Source organism: Cupressus sempervirens, chromosome 7 (assembly GCF_028749045.1).
Source record: "Cupressus sempervirens isolate cs-2001-9-10 chromosome 7, ASM2874904v1, whole genome shotgun sequence".
NCBI classification, from domain to species: Eukaryota; Viridiplantae; Streptophyta; class Pinopsida; order Cupressales; family Cupressaceae; genus Cupressus; species Cupressus sempervirens.
The window spans coordinates 279,559,580-279,579,541 of record NC_143124.1 but is presented as its reverse complement, the minus strand read 5'-3'; the positions used below and the strand labels follow the sequence as shown (position 1 = coordinate 279,579,541).

The 19,962-nt window shown below is 38.6% G+C and overlaps 1 protein-coding gene across 2 annotated transcripts in view; it reads right to left on the bottom strand.

Moving 5' to 3' along the window:
* Positions 1-481: 481 nt before the first annotated feature.
* Positions 482-19,962, bottom strand: part of LOC149546508 (uncharacterized) — a 194,059-nt gene continuing 174,578 nt past the window's right edge. For both annotated transcript variants that reach the window (XM_089791230.1, XM_089791231.1), the window contains 2 exons: positions 1,485-1,604; positions 482-1,298 (listed from right to left, as the gene is read on the bottom strand). In XM_089791230.1, the coding sequence (XP_089647356.1) occupies positions 1,254-1,298; positions 1,485-1,604 (165 nt within the window). In that variant the 3' untranslated portion in view covers positions 482-1,253. The remainder of the gene's footprint in view (positions 1,299-1,484; positions 1,605-19,962) is intronic.

Genomic DNA, 19,962 nt, shown 5'->3' with positions numbered 1-19,962 from the left:
CCATTTATTAGACAAATTAATAATACAACAATTGCCATCATATAGAAAGTTTGACAAGAAAACTAAGGAAGGAAGCTGATATAATTGCTTATAGACTTTCTATTGCACATTTATCAACTAAGAGCCCCCTTCAATTCCAACAATAATATAAAAAGTTCAAAAGCTCCTCCAGCATACATTATAAACCCATCATCCGGATGATATGTTGTTCTCACACTGGTCCTGTCTTGTGCAGTCTTTTCTCTGGGCTGCATTGTATTTTTAACGTAATTCTTTCAGCTTTACTCAATAAAGGAAAATATTACAAACACATCAATATAGTGCAAAACTCAAAAACTTGAAAACACGCCTATAGCTTACTAATTTTTGACTCAAGATAATGGCCCCTTGAATGAGTATTTTAACCAAATAATAACCATTTAGACAATGCAACCAACATAATAACTGACATTTGGACATCAGCTTGGGAATACCAGACATATGGGCTACTAAATATCATCTAGAAAATTCATATAAGCATCTCGTTTCATAAATGTACACAGGGAAATCAAACTTAGAAACTACATAAACTCAAGTTCAAATTCAAGCTCAATCAGATATGCTTGTTCTATTCCACTAGCAATTATCAAGCTCTACTGTACATTAGTTATAGGGTAGAACATCAGGCTGGATACTTGACCATCAAGATTTTGAATACATCATTGCTATCTTGAATTTTATGTCCCTCAATAATTTTAATTCCAAAGCCTCTGTATATAACAACCAGCAGACTAGAATTATATAAACTTTTCCAGGAGTAAACCGTAATGAGATGGACTCTCCATAGGCTTCCAATTCTCAAACAAACATCAGACTTCCATTTTCCTCGCCCTTCTCTTGGAACAATATATAGCTATGCATGTACAATTATATCTTTTTGCATCCCAAAATGCAATTTCATCTTTATGGCTTTATTCGTTTCATTCCTCTAAAAATTTTGAAATGCCTTTCTGTAAATGCAAAATTATGATGCTAAAAGCTTTGATTGGCAGAATCTATCAAATCAGCTCTGTTTGAAACATTCAATCAAGGTATCCGGTACTGCAGCCTGATATCTTGGGCGATGTTTTTCACACAGAAAATTATACTCAATTCTTATGTGCTATTGATTCTTGTAACCTCATAATGCAAGTTGGGTTGGTACTTTGAATAAGGTATTTGTTAGGCACAACAAAGTGGATTTTGTTTTGAAAGACCATCAAGATGATAAAATGCTACTGACGTGGCTTCTTGAGTACTGGTCCACTTGGGGCTGCTGCCTGAAAGATCCAATGCAGATATAATAAGAGCCTCACATTTTTCAGAAAACACTTGCTGAGAATACAGTCCTACCAGAACATTATAATTTTTTACATCAAGAAAAAGAATTTAACATAGACAACTGTGATCTGTTTACTCTTTTTTGAAGAAAAATGACAGAAGCATAAACAAAAGTGTGTACTTACAGCATTTGACAACTGATCTCTTATATAATACATAGATCTCAACATTGCCTCCAATGTATCTCTTGATAACTGGAACTTGATCTCTGTTTCTCCAGATGACGGCTTTGTGTAATCTTGAAGCTGCATGTAAAAATGCAATTGTAGACCAAATAGGAGAACAAGGTTTAAAGAAAACATTGATCTTTTTCTACGCAACGGTTGATGAGATAATCACGTTCTTAATTTTCTTCATATGATAGCACAATAGAACCTATAACCACTAGTGACTACAAGGATCATATGATAGCACTAAAAAAGCCAGAATATCCATGGATGTAATTTAGCATGTTCTGAATACTGGAAAAACTCAACAATCAGAAATGTACATATGAGAACGAGAAGACAAACATACATATGTGCAGTTAACTTTGAAGCGAATAAGCAAACAGATATGAACAACACTGGAATACACATACACCAATTAGTACAGAATCACAATGTTGTGAAAATCAGCAGATAACCCAGTCCCATAAGCAGGTCTCACAGAAGCTTGCAACCAAAGTCGTGGGTTTTCAAGAGGAATGGGCAAGGTGAGGTGCACAAGATCTAGACTGTGTCGGAGACAATATTTTCTAGTGAAAGATCCAACAGTAAAGTGCTCAGATAAAAGCCTGCTCACATTCATGTTTTTGGATTATCATTGAAAGGAGGTAATGACCGAAATTAATAAAAGATCAGACTACTGCTCATCAGCATAATGATCTTAGGCAATGAATTCCAACTATATATTAAATATGTTAAGAATAATGTTATGTTCATCATGATTTAGGAAATTATAAAGTTGACTTTGTGGTTTCGTTGTGATATATCCCAATGTCACAACCCTTATTTTATGTTATTATTTTATATTTATTTTTGGTATATATATCATGTTAAAAGAGGCCATTACTTTTGGACAATTTTATTTTATTCACTCGAGGAGTGAAATCCGGGGATAATTAAATGTTAAGGGGTCTCCCTCATTACAGTAGGTACAACCAAGTTTAGCCCAAAATTAAGAACAAATGGCAGCATGACTAAGTTTCATTCCTCAACTACACTTTAAGAAACGAATATCTTGTTAATCATTACTACTTATATATTAAAATAGTACATAAAAATACTTTAACAATTACCATATATGAAAAATATATTATTTAAATATAATAGTATATATTTCCTCTATTTTTGTTCTGAACGTAAAAGTCAAGAAGCACATTAACACCTATCACATCCACAAAATAATGCAACACTTAAACCAGATATTTTTGTCTTGTGGAAACCCAACTTGGGTGAAAACCACGGTAGGAATTAGTATCCACAAATTATGCACCCTTATGAAGTATGCCCTTTTAGGAGCTTAACCTTGTTATGAATTCACAAAGACGCTATTAAGTGCTACTCAATCAAGGGATTTACCTCTAGCCATGTTAGGAGCTTTACCCTATCAAGAGTAGCTTTGTTAGAGGACTTAGAACACTAACTAAAGTGCCACCTTGGTAAAGGATTTACAATAAAGGACCTGTTAGGATCCACCCTGTTAAGGGATTTTACTGCTGCAACTATTAGGGAACAACATGTAGAATGATCTAGTGAACAACACCTCCTTTGCCTAATGAGGTCCAATGTAGCGCACACAAACACTCCGCTTCATTCCACACTAACCTTTGGCTTGATCACACCTTCACACTTCAACAACACCACGATCAACACTTCAATTCTTTCGCCTTCATCAAATATATAATGTTTTGTGAAACCTTAAACATTTCACCGCCTTAGACTTGCCCTAATATGTTTTCCTTCTACTTTCAAATGCATCAATCGCATATCATGCATCCAACCACACATCTCGATGTACACAATGAATTTCCTAAACCACATCATCCCACTATTAACTTTACATTCGCATTCATGAATAATAGTCAAACACACTTTGACCAAACAAACCCTTCAAGAGTCTTCATGACATGCATGCATTGATCCTTGGAATGCCAAATCATCACCCACAATCATTGAGACGTGTCACCACATTGTGTCTAGCTCAACCAATTTCACTAATTCATCCTTACCGGTCACCGATCTCCAATCTACTATCGGTAGCTCAAGAACACAAACAGATTATCTAGAAACTTTGTTTAATTTCGTAATACCTAGTCAAGGATCATCCAAATGATTTTCGATAGTAACCACAACATCTACAAGCCATGTTTTCCTTACTCCTGTGACGAATCCACTTAACTCTTCATAGATTTGATAAAACAATCAAATCGCCTATTGCATGTCAATAACTATTCTAGCAGTTTCCTTATTAACCTTCAACATACCATAACTTATTCAAACTTTCTCATCAAGAGTAGCAGTGATGCATTTGACTGGCAAAGACACTCCTAAGTCTTCTATAAAGATAGCAACCATTAAAACTCGTTGCAACATTTTACATCCCAAATTTTTGATCTTTTAAAAATAATATTATAGCCATTGTAATGGTTAGTTAGAAACTCTTGGATATCATGATCTTGTGAAATGGAAGTTATGATTAACCAATTTGATTCATGTATAAATAACTTGTTAGTTAATAACTGTTATTTCAACTAAAAATGAATGCATATATTTTAAGATAAAGGTTCATGGTGGTTAGCCGTTGTGGCAGTTATCGGTTATTTTGTTTTTTTGATATCTTAATTTAAATGGAGGAACATGTTCTTATTGTGTAATATGCATTTTTGGTTGCAAGAGTAGACGAAGGGGGAAAAGTATTGCTAAACGGGAATCAAGGAATGGAGTGCCAAGTTTAGTCCATCGTTAGACCCTCGGGTATGGATTTTAACTATCTTGATGGAGGATTTATCGATAGGCAACGGAGTATACCTTGGACAAGTCATGAGCTATTTGGTCAACTTTTGAAAAAAAAGGGCAAAGAGAATATTAAACATTTAATATCATGAAAAGAACTATTTCCTCACTTATTTTGAGACTGGAAGTGATCAACATTATGAATTTTACATATATATAATGATAGTTATGCATACTCTAAAAAATCACACACGCATATAGATATATGTATATATGTAGGTACAAATATAGATAGAATTCAATAGCATAATGACATTATATTTATATATGTACATATATGTGTGTGTGTGTGTAAATACATTTGTAGAGTGGAAATATAACTCAAGTTCATAGAGATATACTATGCTAACCATATAGAATAACCCAATTGCAATACATATGAAGTAAAACACAGAATATACCATTCATACCACAATACCAATAGGCGAGGAAATGATTTCTTTATTAATACCAAAATCAACATAAGTAAAATGACAATAATCCAAGTACTTATAGAAAGGTCGGTTGGTTGGAAACCAACCGACAAATTCCCTCACCTCCTACCTACCCAACCCAACTAATTCTAATAAGAACACATCACAATAGTTATTTTATTCCGACTACATCTATCCCCCCAAAAAACTGAACATGAAAACAACAAAAAGAACTTTGACATCAAGAAGAGGGATGGGATGACATACCTGTGCTCAGAGCTCCCCTTAGCCGTTGCAGGTCTCGTTCAGCTGTCTTCTGCTTTGTCCGAACACCTTGCAATACCCGTAAAGCGTCCATCTTCTTGGCTTCGGTGGTGGCGACCTTGCTCTCCACTTCAGCTTTCTCTATCTTCCAAGCTTCCTACATGGCGACTTCCTCGACTGCCCATTGATGTTGAAGATTCTTCTTTTCCAGCCCCCATGCTTTAGCTAGGCCTTTTTCTTGTTGAAGTTTCAAGAAGGTTCCCCGAAAGGCAACTTCCGTAGCTGCAAGGGCTACCATGAGAGGCAATTGTTCCTATCCACTGGAAATGATAAAACTGCCTATCCATGTAGTAGCCATGTCCTCCTCTGAATATCCACCCTATTCTAAAAGTCCCCAACTTGTATGGAATCAGTCTACATAAACGCAGCCAACACCTCTATTGCTGTTATGATAGCTTCCAGATTCTGAGCCCTAGCTTGCTGCACGAGCTCCCTGGTAGATTGCTCCATGGCATGTAGCTCAGTGAGGAACAATTTTTCCTTGGCTACAAAAGAGGCCGTGTCCGGAGGTTCCCCACACTCACTTTGTATCTCGACCTGTTCCTCAGTAGCTGCCCCTAGAGGGGAAGACACCATGCCTTCTTCCTCGAGTAACCTAACAGCCTCCTTCAGGACTGTATCTGCCCTGGCCACATCTGGCCCAGTCATAGTCATTATACTTTCCTAAGTGTGAATTTCCCCATTTTGTTTATCCTCTCCTCCTATTGGTTGTACCACAAGAGCAACCGGATGGACTATTTTTAGGCCAAGAGGTGTTTGTAACCTCACTTTATGGGCATACTTTGGCTGGCATCTTAAGTCAATTACCTTAGTATGGGAGTGTTGTTTCAGATAGATAAGTGGGGCCAACCTCGGAAGTGATATTCTCGAAGCCCCCCATGTCGAAATTTGTTGCGTATCGCCTGCTCCTTGATTTGGTTCAGAAATATCTGTTGTAATAATTCCTTTCGGATCACCAGTCATGTTAGGGTAAATCTCTGGGAATTATGATATTCCCGTTGGGAGTGGCCCCACAGGTGGTAAAAAAGTAACTTCTCATGGAGTCCCCTGTAGGTGACTTAGGCGGATTTCTGCCTCCTATGAGTCCGAGGAAGATGAATCCGTATCGCTGCCCTCCTCTTCTGAACTCCCTTCATCCTCTTCATCTTCGATCACCTCTGTTTGTTTCGGTTTCTTTTTCTTTGGTTCACCTCCATTGTGAGATCCTACACCCATGGTATCTAGGTGGAGCCAGTATGTCATAGCCGGCTTGTAGGGTTCTACTCTATTAGCTAGTACCAATGTCCCTCGATGCTCACTGCTCACCTGAGTGCGAACTGCTTCTAAGAATAAAGCCACAGTATGATGAGGCATGTAAAAGGCTTTGTGTTTCAACTCCATGAATTCTCAAAGTCTATCAGAAAGAAATTTAGCCCAATTATATGCCTATCCTTTATACAGTCCATCCACTACAAGCAACATCCAAAGGGCAATGTCGAAAGTGTGGCTGCCCGCAATGAGCTTGCTTTTAACCAAATCTACAACACATCGTCATTCATCATTTGCAATGAAGATTTTCTTCAGACCCCTACTGTTCTTCAAAATTCCTTCCCATTCCAAACTTGTAAGATCTTTCCAGCACATTAGTTTCAACCATTTCTTCTTGTCTTCTACTGTCATAGAGGTTTCTTCAAGGGATGATCCGCTTCTACTTTCTCCCACCAAGCCCTGCACTCGCTTCCCATCATACTTTCAAACATAATATTCTCAGTTGTGATTGTGATTTTCTGTGCCATTTTCCCTTTGCTTTTTGTCATTTTCCTTATCTCATTTTTCAATTTCAATGCCACCAGTTTCTTCTTTCTAGAGTCAATAATGTTTCCTCTGCTTGGATTTCCTATGCTTAATTTCACCATGGTGTGTTGAGGCGTCAATTCCAAGATTTCTTTAACTATTTGTATATGCCACCTATACCACCCTTTCCTCTGATGTGATTGCTTGTAACCAACTTCCACGTGTAGCACTAAAGTCCGTGCATATAGATTGCCACCGTACGACCTAGAGTTTCTTCCTGTCTCGAAGATGAGAAGTGCCTCCACTATTAATGTCCCATGTCGTATATGTACGGATAACCTCCCTAGTACAAAATTCGATATGGCTGCTTCTATGGATTCACTACGTATGGCTGCCTTCTCTCCTCCTTTCTCTGCCTCTCGTACGGACTCCTCCTGTACTTGTATGGATGTCTATGTCCATCGTACGGCTACAAATGCCTGTCGCACAGCCTTTTTTGCCTCCCGTACGGATTCCTCATGTACCTTTCCTTCCTCCCATACAGATTCCTCACGTACGTGCACCTTTTCTTCCTCCCGTAGGGATTCCTTATGTACGTGCACAAATGCTTGTAACTTCCGTACAAAGTTACCACATGCAGACTATGCCTGTCGTACAGATGTCTACCCTACGGACACCTTCCGTACTCTGAAATATTCTTGTACAGCCCCCTTTTGCTCTCGTTGTACAAATGTCCATACAGCTGCTCTCTCAACTACTTCTTCCTCTACTTCTCTGTCAAGTACAGTAATGTTTTGTGACTCCATCTCTTTATAAGAACTTTGTTTAATTTTTTCTCCTTGGTCACTTTCACTTCTTGCTTTTTGTACTTGTCTTTCTTCCATACTTATAAAATAGCTCCTCACCAATTCATTTCTTTTCTCATATGCTTTTAAGTTGGACCCATTTACTAGGTCTCTGATAGGTTTATTATCCAAATTAGATAACTTTATTGCTCCATTCTCTTTTATTTCTAATATTCTAAATGGTCCTAGCCATCAAACTTTAAATTTTCCTGGCTTTATTTCATTTTTCCCATTATACCTTAGTACCAGTTACACTTTTTTTAAATTCATTTTCTTCAAATGCTTGTCATGCCAAAATTTTCGCCTTTGTTGGGCCACCCATGTACTCCATTCAGCAAATATCCTCTTTTCATCCAGTTTGAGTAAAGTACATAGTCTTTCCTTGAGGCTGACCTCATCACCCAATCTTTTTTGGATTACCACCCGTAAGCTTGGTACTATATGTTCCATCGGCACCATGGCCTCCTATCCGTACATAAGATAGAAGGGAGTGTGTCTAATAGTGGCTTTATACATAGTCCTGTATGCCCAGACCACTGTCGGGATTCGTTCTTCCCAAGTCCTACCCTTCTACTCCACAAGTTTTATATAGGATTGCCACTATTACTTTGTTCGTGGCCTCTGCTTGGCCATTTGCTCTTGGATAATGACTCGAAAAAAATGAAAAATTTTATACTCGTCATCCTCCTGATCGTATGATTCACAAAATGTACTCCTCTGTCACTTGTCAATTGGAGTGGAATCCTAAATCTCATGACCCTTTGTTCATACAATAATCTGGCCATGCTGAGAGCCGTGTTGTCTGGAAGGGCCCGTACTTCATTCCATTTCATTAAGTACTATGTTGTCACCACTGTAATTACACCAATGACTTTTGCTTACTAGTAAGGGTTCTACAAAGTCTAGTCCCCACCGCTCAAATAATTCTTGTGGTTTGGACGGAAATAGTGGCATGAAGTCTCTTTTAAGTGGTTTTCCTACTCTCTGACAAATGTCACAACTCAATACCCATTCCCTTGCATCTGCAAACAATGTTGGCCACCATAGTCTTGCCAAGAGTACCTTCCTCACCATAGTATCTGGTCCCATGTGACCTCTCGCTAGTCCTTCATGGGATTCGTTTAGAACACCTAAAATTTCTTCCTCCAACACACATCTCCTCAGTATTCCTTCCAGTCCCATTTTGTACAATAACCCTTCAATTAGCTGGAATGTGCTACTTTTTAAGGCAATTTTTCTCCTTTCCACTATAGGCATTTCTTTTGGAAAGGTTGTTGTTGATAAGTATTGTCCAATTTTTTCGTACCATTGAGGTAACATTGCAATCTAAAATTAATGTACATCTGGAAAATCCTCACACCTCACTACTTTAGGCTTCTCCTAACTTGATCCTTGACAATTGATCAGCAATAACATGAAATTTTCTCGGCCGCACTATAATTTTAAATGTAAATTCTCATAGTAGAATTAGCCATCTACTTACTCTCCCTTGGATCACCAGTTTGTTTACAAAGTACATTAGTGCTTGGTGGTCAACAAAAAATGTGGAGGGTGTAGCTAGTAAGTAATGTCTGAATTTTTGTACCACATACACCACACCTAATGCTTCTCGCTCCATGGTACTATAGTTACGCTCTGCTTTAGATAGAAGCTTGCTTGCAAAATATACAAGATGATCCAGCCCTTCCTTCCCTGTTTTTTGCCAAGGTGGCACCTATTGCATAATTGGAGGCGTCCACATGGACACGGTATTCTTTGTCCCAGTCAAGATATATGAGGATAGGGGCCCTGACTAATCTTTTCTTTAGTTCTTGGAAGGCATCTTCCTGCTCTTATACCCAAACCACTCTCCTTTCCTGGTTAATTTCTCCAGTGGCATTGATACTTTGGCAAATCCTTTTATAAACCTTCTATAGTATCCTACATGACCGAGGAATGATTTGATACCTATTACATTGGACGGTGCTTCCATTTCCAAAATCAGCTTGATCTTATCAAGATCTGTCTTCAATCCTTCTTTGCACACAATATGCCCAATAAGTCTCCCGTGTGAAACCATGAACCTACATTTTTTTGGATTGAGGGCTAGTCTTGCTCTTCGACATTTCTCTATGAATTCTCCAAGAATTTTGAGGTGTTGCTCCTACCCACTGTAAACTGACCAATCATCTAAGAATGCTTTGAAATTCCCCACAAACATGCCATTGAAGATATTTAGTATGATCCTCTGGAACGTGGCTGGTGCATTGCATAGTCCAAAGGGCATCCTATTATAGGCATATACCCCGTCTTCAACCACAAATGTAGTTTTAAGCCTATTTCCTTGGCAATGCTAATCTGATTGTATCCTCAAAATCTGTCCATGAAAGAATACATCTCATGGCTGGTTACCTCCTCCAAAATGCTATCAGTAAATGGAATGGGGAATGGGTCTTTTATTGTCACCACATTCAAACATTTGAAATCTACACATTTGAATTTGAGTGCCATCCTTCTTGAGTGATATGACTATAGGAGATACCCATTCACTTGTTTGTACTTTGAATATTATCCCTGCTTCTAACATCTTTGTGATTTCTTCCCCTACCCTTTTTGCATAGTTTTTATTCATTCTATAAGGCCTTTTTTGCACTAGTCTTGCTTCGGGTACCAATGGAATCCGATGGACACAGTTCTGGGGGTACTCCCTTCAAGTCTTTGTACATCCAAGCAAAGACGTCCTTATACTCCAAGAAGATTCTAAGGGTTGTCGCCTTCAACACTGGGTCCTAATCATTTCCTATCCATATTTTTGTAGATTGATCTCCTTCTCCGAGGTCTAAAGCTTGGAGCTTAGCCTCTTCGTATTCCACCTTTTTTTCAAAAATGTGGGCAAGTGTCTTGTTGAGAGTTGGCATCACTTCCTTATACTCTGTGTACCCTTCCGGGTATCGTTCCTCCAAGTCAGATTCATATATTAAATTCCACATGAAAAACATCAGTCTCCCATTTGCCAGTGAAATAATCCATTAAGGGAACTTGTGTCGTCTTCTGAGCACTCCCCTAATCTAAGTACTCTTTCCTCATCTGGTTCCATCCCTCCATAGTCTTCTCCTTCAAAGTTTGATGCCAAAACCTGACTTACTAACTGGTTCTTGAGATCTATGATGTACTTTCTACCTTCGGACACAACAGATAGAGTGTTTTGTTTCTAGTTATGGGTAGCTTTTGCTGCACCCAACCATCCTCTTCCTAATAGAGCATCATATCCTTTCTTTTCTAGGGTGATAACCACAAAATCAAGAAAACATTGTTGCATACCAACTATGACTTTTTGTCCCATCAGCATTCCTATACTCTTGATTCCATGTTGGTCCACTCCCATTAGTTGAAATGTCGGTGGCCAAAGTGTAAGTTTCCCTATTTCCTTCCATGTTTCTTCTAATAAGACATTTACACTGGAACCTCCATCAACAATAGTATTTGAGAGCTTGCACCCTAGTATCTCCATCTCTACTACCGCTGGTGTTTTCCCCATTCCTATGGTGAACATGGTATCGTCTTCTATCTGTACTTCTCCTTCTCTTTCTTTGAGGTTATCCCTTTCGGGTTTACCCCCTGTGTTAGTGCTACTTGCAATTGGGGTAATGTTTCTAATAAATCACCTAATTTCACTAGGATAGTAGTTTCCAATACTTGCCGCACAGTATTCGTTACACCCCTATTGAAAGTAGGCTTTTCTGGCTTTGTCTTACCTTCATCTCTCATGCTATCTTGAATGTCTTTCTTTGTTTCCTGAAATCTTTCGATCTCCATAGTAGCATCTAAATAGATTAATTTTCTATCTTGCATCCTGGTGAGTGCAAGAATCTTGCCTTCTAGATCTTCAATGTCTAGCATATTTACCCCCTTCTGTCTCGGGCAATTTGCATCCTCATAATTGCCTAGCCCACACCATTTGCAGAGCATTCCTCCATTTTGTCCCCCTTCGCTTTGACAATCTAATGCAAAATGTGCCCATTCATTGTATCTCCTACATTGAATCATCGATCTCCCCTTGCAATCATACTGGAGTGGCCATCGTTGTATGTTGTTATTGCTATTGTTGCTATTATTATTACTTCCTCTTCTATTATTTTTGTATCCTTTTGGGGAGGCTTTTGTATTTGTGTTCTTGGGCAAAGTAGAGGGAGGTGTAGATTGCCCCCCTTGGGTCAGGAATACTTGAGTGCTTCTTGTTTTTAAATTATAGGGGCAATCTTTAATTACGTGCCCCAGTACCTAACAAATCTCACAAAATGCTTTCTTCAGGCATGCTCCTTTTGTGTGGCCTTCTTTTTCACACTCAGTACACCAAAGTTCTCTCCCTTCTTTATTTTCTTCTTTACTCCTTGCCACTTCGTTCATCAATCGCCTGAGGTCTTTTCTCAAAGCTTGAATGGTTTTGGATTCTTCTTCACTCTACTCTGAACTTTCACTTGCACTTCCATGCCTTCTTGCCTTGGAAGGTTTACTCTTGCTTTCTATGTCCATGGCATAGATACATGCATCTCCAAAGGTCAATGGTGGGACTATCTTCATCTTTTTCCTGAGGGATGATGTTAATCCTTTGATGAACCATTGTTTCTTTAGTCCATCTATCAACTTGTTGTCTAGTTTCCCTATCAGCTCTTTCATTCTTCTGTTGTAGGCTTTGACAGATTCAGTCTTCCCTTGTCTTGTGTTATAAATGTCTGTTACTATTTCATCATCATCCCTCAGGAGTCTGAATTCTTCCTCAAAGGCTGTGCGGATATTATCCCATGTGTTCTTCTTTGTTGCCTCCAAATTGGTATACCAATCAATCGCAATACCCCTTAATGTGGCCAGGACGGCTTTTAACCATTCCACTACATCATTTTGTCCATTCGCTTGCCATATGGTTATACATGTTTTACAGTGACGAGCAAGGTCCTCTGAGCTGTCCCCTATGAACCTTGGTAATTTTTGTTTGCCTATTGCCATTATGTGAAGCTTTTTCCCTCCTGTTGAAACACTTCTTCCAGATGGAACACCTCCTCCCGATGGAACACTTCCTCCCGATGGAACACTTTCTCCTGATGGAACACTTTCTCCTAACTAGAAGTTTGTTCTCGAGGAGGAACTACTGAAAGTATCCTCTTCTTCTTGACTTTGCTCTTGTCAGAGATCTCTCCCTACAGGTGTCTTTGGATTTCTGTATCCCAACTTCCTTGCTAGTGTCTCTGAGATGACCAAATTTGCTATACCTTCAATTGTATGCTTGATCAACCCTTCTTGGATTCTCGTAGAATCCCATTGTCCTCCCTTCAATTTACGACATCTCTCCTCCTGCTATTGGAGACATAGTATCCTCAAAGCTACTTCTTCCTCAGTTTCTTCTCCTTGCACCCGCCTGGGGTATTTTTTTGGAATCAAGGGCATGAATCATTTTATTGTTTGTTTCCCTTTTTGGAATCTTCACATTCTTCGTGCTCCCTGGTCCTCCTTTGCACAAATTATTGTAGTACTTGTTGTCTCCTCCATGCCCTTTGTGTCTCAACTCTTTTCTCTTCCACTCGTAACAAATTGTGTGCTAACAGGCGAGGGATCTCTCCCAGGAGATCGTACACCGCTGGTGGCACCAAAAGTTCATTGTGTACTGTACCTTCAGGGACCGTTCTCTCACGAGCTTCCCTTTGTACGTACTGATCGACCATGGCTTCCTAGGCTGTTACCAGATCACGTGTCAACTGATCTTCCCTAGTTATTTCCTCCTCTTCCCCGTCACTATTTGTTACTTGGATGAGTAGTACAAAGGGCCTTCCCATTACTCCATCTTGTCGATCTCCAAGTTCGGACTTAGGCAACAGCACCAAAAATGTAGAGTGGAAATATCTTTGTACTCAAGTTCACAAAGATATACTATGCTAACCATACAGAATAACCCAATTGCGATACATATGAAGTAAAACATAGAATATACCATTCATACCACAATACCAATAGGCGAGGAAATGATTTCTTTATTAATACCAAAATCAACATGAGTACAATAATAATAATCCAAATACTTATAGAAGGGTCGGTTGGTTGGAAACCAACCGATGCATTCGCTCATCTCCTACCTACCCAACCCAACTAATTCTAATAAGAACTAAACACAATAGTTACTTTATTCCAACTACAACATTTGATTTAAATCATGGTAAAATATAATCTTTATGTTTTAATATGACTCCGAATGGTGAGCGTTGCCACCTTTCCTATTGGCACCTGCTTTTTAAATTTGATATTGGAGTTCTTGTAACCGATATCGAGCTCCTTGTAACCAAGCGAGAGACTACATCTCCCTTCCAGGCAGCTGAAGGATCATTCAATCGCATGATCTTGTCTCATTCTTGTTCCATCATTTTTCTTCAAATCAAGTATTTTTCTCACCCTTCCACCTAAGACTTGGAGCATAGTACCACATCACTCTGTAGTGTTGAGCCGAACAGGCAGAAGTCATAAGCGTGCACAATAGGATCACTTCAGCGATTGCATTTGTTAACCATTCTCAAGTCATGAACATTTCGCATGTTGCTCTCATTTTATGCTATGCCTTTTTACATTGTAAAAACTCCCTTCTTATTTCATGTCACTTACAAATGACACAATATCATGTTCACATGTTCGATTTCATATCTAAGAATAGTTTTTCTCTCTATTGTATGTTTGACATAGTATCTTGTTCATATGCTCCATTTCATATCTGAGAAGCATCGGTTCTATTCTTTTCTATATGTTTGACATAGTATTATGTTCATATGCTCAATTTTATATCTAAGAAGCATTGGTCCTCTTTCTTTATAAATGGCAAGTTCACATCTATGCATTTCGGGTATCTACCCATAGGAATGGAACTGCTATAATCCCTTGAGGAAGAAATTCTCAATAATTGATAATGAATAATATTCTTTCACTATATGAGGCTGGCTATAACAGCCTGAAGTATTCCTTCTGATTTCTATGGAGCTTTACACATACCAACAGTCTCGTAGGATGCACCCAAGACCGGTAGAGCCAAGTATAAATGGGTGAAGAGGAAAGATATACTACAAGAAATAAAAACTATTAATTAGTATCTTTTATTATATGAACACAACAAGAAAGAAATTGCTTAAGACTAAGTAAGCTCATGTTTATCCAAGATATAATCGGTTGTCAAGTCGAGTGTTGGTGATCAGGCTAATCAGTGCCCACCTAAATCCTCGGCCAAGGTAGGTTAGAGGCATGCTTGCCACAAATGATCACTAGAGGTTAGGAGTGCTAGCTAACAGAGAGAAGGTTGATGAAGAAACTCCTCAGCCTTCTCTGTTGCTTAGCCGACACTCTAACACCAGTGTGCTCAGGATGGCAGGACTATGGTGCCCCAAGCCTAACCCCGGGTAGGGAGGGCCTTTCTCGTAAGAGATTGTGTGGGGATATGTTAAGGTCCACAGTTGGGAGGTTAAGCCTATGTCAATGCTTCTCCTCTTCGCCAGATGCCGAGGCTTGCACAACTTGTCAACAATTATTTCAATTCATGTATGAATTTTAAATCTTTTACTTGCATGTACCTTTATTTTTACTTTGAAATGTATAGATGTAAATATGGTTAAATATATTGCAACTGTAGAATTCAGTTATGGAAGTTAATTCAGTTGCTTTTCCTATGAAATGGATGTAGTCATTATTTAATGTAGTTTCCATGTTTTGTTTCTAAATTACTTATGTCATTCAATTATGATATTTGGTTATAGTTTTAGAAAATGTTCTTTGTTTTCAGCATAGAAAAAGTGGCATGTCAATAACTATTCTAGCAATTTTCCTATTAACCTTCAACCAACCATAACTTACTTAAACCTTCTCATCAAGAGTAGCGGTGAACATTTGACTGACAAAGGCACTCCTAAGTCTTCCATAAACAAATAGCAACCATTTAAACTCACTGCAATACCTCATTCATCACATTCATCCTTAGCAACCTAATATGAACACTAGGTCAATACTTGACATCAATGACAACACAATAACTAATCATCATGCAAAATCTGTATCATGAAAGCTCCAATCATCTCCTACCATCAGTGCATCAATTACGCCAATAGAATGGTCCAAGAGCACCTAATGGTTTATGGAAGACCAATAAGTCATTGAGGTATGGAGAATGTAAACAAGGGTCTAGAGAACCTAAACTTGATGTAATAAAGCCTTCTAAGGCAAAAGAATCTAATAGGTTGGATAATGGAGTTAAAAGTCCTAAAGGACCTAATAAGGGTCACTGGACCTAACTGCGTAATAATGGCATGAATGGTGCATAATGGATTGGGATAGGTATGTCTAGGTATGTTTGATGTAACAAGGTCAAATTATTTGCCTTCAAGATGGAAAGGTCCAAGAGGTTATAGAGTTAAAGTTAGCAAATTCAAATTTTTAAAACATAATGGCTAGTTAGGGAAATGGCAGTTATTGGTGGTTTGGTTGGTTTGGAGCGAACTTTTGAGAAAGGATGATTGTAATGAGAAGTGGATGCAAAAATAAGACTCGAGAATCCATGAATAGGGGGAGAAGTATGTATTGAAACAATTACATAATAAGGAGAGTCTCGGGCTCCTTTCTTATAGTGCTCTTTAATAGAGTGGTTTGCAGCGGCTTCCCCTACTCTTGATCACAACACATTATCTATCCAGTGCATAAGTCCAAGCTAGTTTTTGACCTCGACAATTATAGGACCATCATGGTTTTACCAAACTCTACCCCACTGTGTTAAACGCTATCTTATCTAGGGAGCTTGATTAGCAACACTGTCAAGCTAGAAGTCAAGCTGGTTTTCATATAGATTTTCAAACCATGGACCACATCTTCACTTTATGGGCCATCATTGAGGAGGTTCGACACTGCTTAGAAAAAGTTTATTGTTGCTTTGTAGACTTTCACAAAGCTTTTGATCATGTTCCTCGGGTAGCTCTCTTCCAAAGACTTAGGGCCATTAGGATTTGTGAGATTCTCTTGACGACCATTATGAGGTTATACGAGAGTGTTGTGGGTAGATTCGAGACTCCACATGGATTTTTAGATCCTATTTAGAGCACCATCAGGGTGAAGTAAGGCTGCCCTCTCTCCCCCACTCTTTGTTTTATCTATATTGACAAGCTTGAGGCCTTCCTCTAAGATTTCTTGCTCCCTGGCGATGGTTGCTACTTACACTAGGTTTTGATCTCCATTCTTCTATTTGTTGATGATGTGGTTCTCCTAGTTTCTTCCCTTGATGGGCTTCAGTGGCTTCTGTATGAGATTGCCTCCTACTCACGACAACTAGTAGTGAACCTAGGTAAGATCCGAGTTATGGTCTTCAATTTTTTGAAGACCTCACATCTCCATTTTCACTTCCAGGGCATTGAGATTGATATCACATTTTCATATACTTACTTGGGGGTTAAGTTCTCTGGACCTTGTTTCGGTTTGAGACCACCCATGTAGCTTTGGGTTTGTAAGGGGCTCAGCTCCCTTGCTATGCTTGAGAGATGGTGTTTTCATCACCACTTCCAGGATACCACGACCAAGATGTACCTTCTGGACTCTTTGGTCAGGCCGACTATCCTATATAGCTCTATTGTGTGGGCCCTGGGGTCCCTCCCTCTTGGAGTCTAACTGAGCTTCAGTTGAGAGAGTCGAGGCTACTTTTCTTCAACGCATTATTAACTGTCACTAGTCCACACTTCACAGTATCACTTTGGCCAAGTTTAGGGCTCATCCTTTTAGATTAGGGACCATTTTTTCTTTGATTTGGTTTCTTCACCGACTTTGGAGCTTCGCTGACTCTTTCGAGGGTCCTCATAGATATTCCTACCTAGCATACTATTCTTCTAAGGTGATTGTGGGCTCGGATCTTGATAGCAAGTCTCGCAGTTGGTTTGCTCAAGCCTTTGCCCTTCTTGGTTCGATTGGTATTGCTATGGATTGTGTTGTGAGGTTTTCACACCATCGCCCCAAAATTTTTGGGGACCCCCTTTTTTCTAATCGCCTTGGCAAATTTTTGGATTGTCCAACAATTTTGAGTTTTAAAAATTTTGAGCCTTTGACACTTTCAGGCCAGTTGGAGAAAGGTTAGATTTATTTTCACCCGATTTCAACTTGATTTTCCAGAGCTATCAATTTTGTCCTTAGGCCGAATAATTTTCTAATTTAATTTCAACTTGGTAGGATAAAGTTGTGAATTTTGTACTTAGACGTTTTCTTTTGAAAATTTGGTCTTAACTCTGTAAATTTGGATAATTTTCAAAAGAGAAATTTTAGTTACGCTTAAGTTTTTGGAAAATCTCAAATTTTTCTTTGGTGAAAATTTTTAATTTTGTTGAAATGAGGAAAATTGCAAAAAATCGATTTTTGGTTCTAAATGCAATTTTTTTTTTTTTTTTTAGTTTGGCAAAATCGATTTGGTGGAAAATTGCAAAAATTGGCTTTAATTGGATTAAAATTGCCTTGAAAGTTTTTTAGTTTTCAATGAATTTGGTAATTTAATATTGAAAAAATAGCTTTTGGTTAGCCAAAATCCAAATTTAATGACGTATTAATTACTAAACCCTCATTAAATGGAAATATTTAACACCCTCAAGGCCATTTAATTTTGTTTTGCAATTGGGGCTAATTGGTAAATTTAAAAGTGTAATTTTCTTTTGGCAAAATTAATTTTTTTGAGCTAAGTATTTAATTGTGGGCCTTAACTTGAATTTAATTTTTGTATTTTGTTTTCTCCTAGACCATGTAGGCCAGCTTTATGGAGAGAGAAAATTGGCTATAAAGGGAGTCTCCTTCTCATCTCATTTTCACAAATCATTTCTTCCTCTCCATGTGGGCGAATTTTGTGGAGGAGCAGATTTTTTCCAGACTTGGGCGAATTTTGTGGAGGGCAGTTTTTTGCATGCTTGGGCAATTTTTGCTTGCATTTCTCCATTTTCAGACCTTGTTGATTTTTCTTGTGGGCAGATTTTTGCATTTTTTGGTGATTTTCTCCTCCATTTGTGGGTTGCGATTTGTGCCCTAGGTAGCATTTTGGGCAGATTTTAGACTTCATGCATGGGCGAATTTGAGACAAAGGCAAAATTTTCCATTCTTGGCATTTTATTGAGGCAGATCTAATTCTGATTTTTGAGCAATTCATGGTGAAGGTCTGATTTTTTCCTACTTAGGACTGCATTTTTTATATCAGATTTTGGCAATTTTGTTGGGAGAAGAGATACATATGAAAGTTTGATTTTGGCATAGAAGGCAAGTGTTGGATAATTTTATGAGTGTAAATTTCTATTTGCAGAGGGATTTGAACTACTTGAAAGTCATATCCTAAGTTCCGAAAAGTCGCTGTAAGTTTATCGGTTAAGGTGAATTTTCATCATCTAGAGTTGCAAGAAGTGCTTAAGCTGACATCCATGTTTTATTCTAGTCTAAGGAATGCTCCGCTTGGTTCTTCTTGCCTTTTGGTCCACCACTCTACTATCCCGTAATAGGGTGATGAGCATGGAAGATGATAGTGCAAGTAAGAATCCCAAGCGGGCGAACACTAAGAAAGACAAAGAGGATATGATGCCCAATACTTCCTTCTTCTTGAAAATGAAGAGAATAACTGACATCAATATCTGTACAGTGGACATGATACGGATGAGGGATAGACTGAAGGAAGGACAATCCCCCTTGGCAAAAAGGATTTACAAGAGTGGAATTGTACACGCAGCGGCCTTTCCTCCCACATTGCCCTGTCCAGAATTGATTATGGAATGTGCATTCAGATTTGATCTAAACAGTAATTCCATCATTTTTTATGAAAGGAAGAGAGTGTTGGCCAGCATTAGCGAACAAGCGATTGAAGAAACATTTAACATTCCCCAGTACAAGGGCATGATGATTGTAATGATGGATCAAGCAACTAAGTCATTTCAAGATAACCAAGGGGCCTATTACACTCATCTAAAGCAGAATTGGATACGCGAGGGAAGGAAAGGAGTTAACAGATCATCGAGGCTTATAGTAGCACTTGTTTTTGAGGATAATAGAGAAGAGGATGTCAATGAAACAGATTTCGGATCAAGATTGGATGAGTTGAGAAAGGTTGCTCTCAAGAAGAAGCATTTGGGCACCCTCTCCTCTCTCAACGCTTTTATTGGATTTGCAAAGGAATATGAGAAGGATCACGAAAAGATACTACAAGCAGCGAACAGTGTGGCGAAGTCAACGGAACTCAAGGTGAAGCACACACCT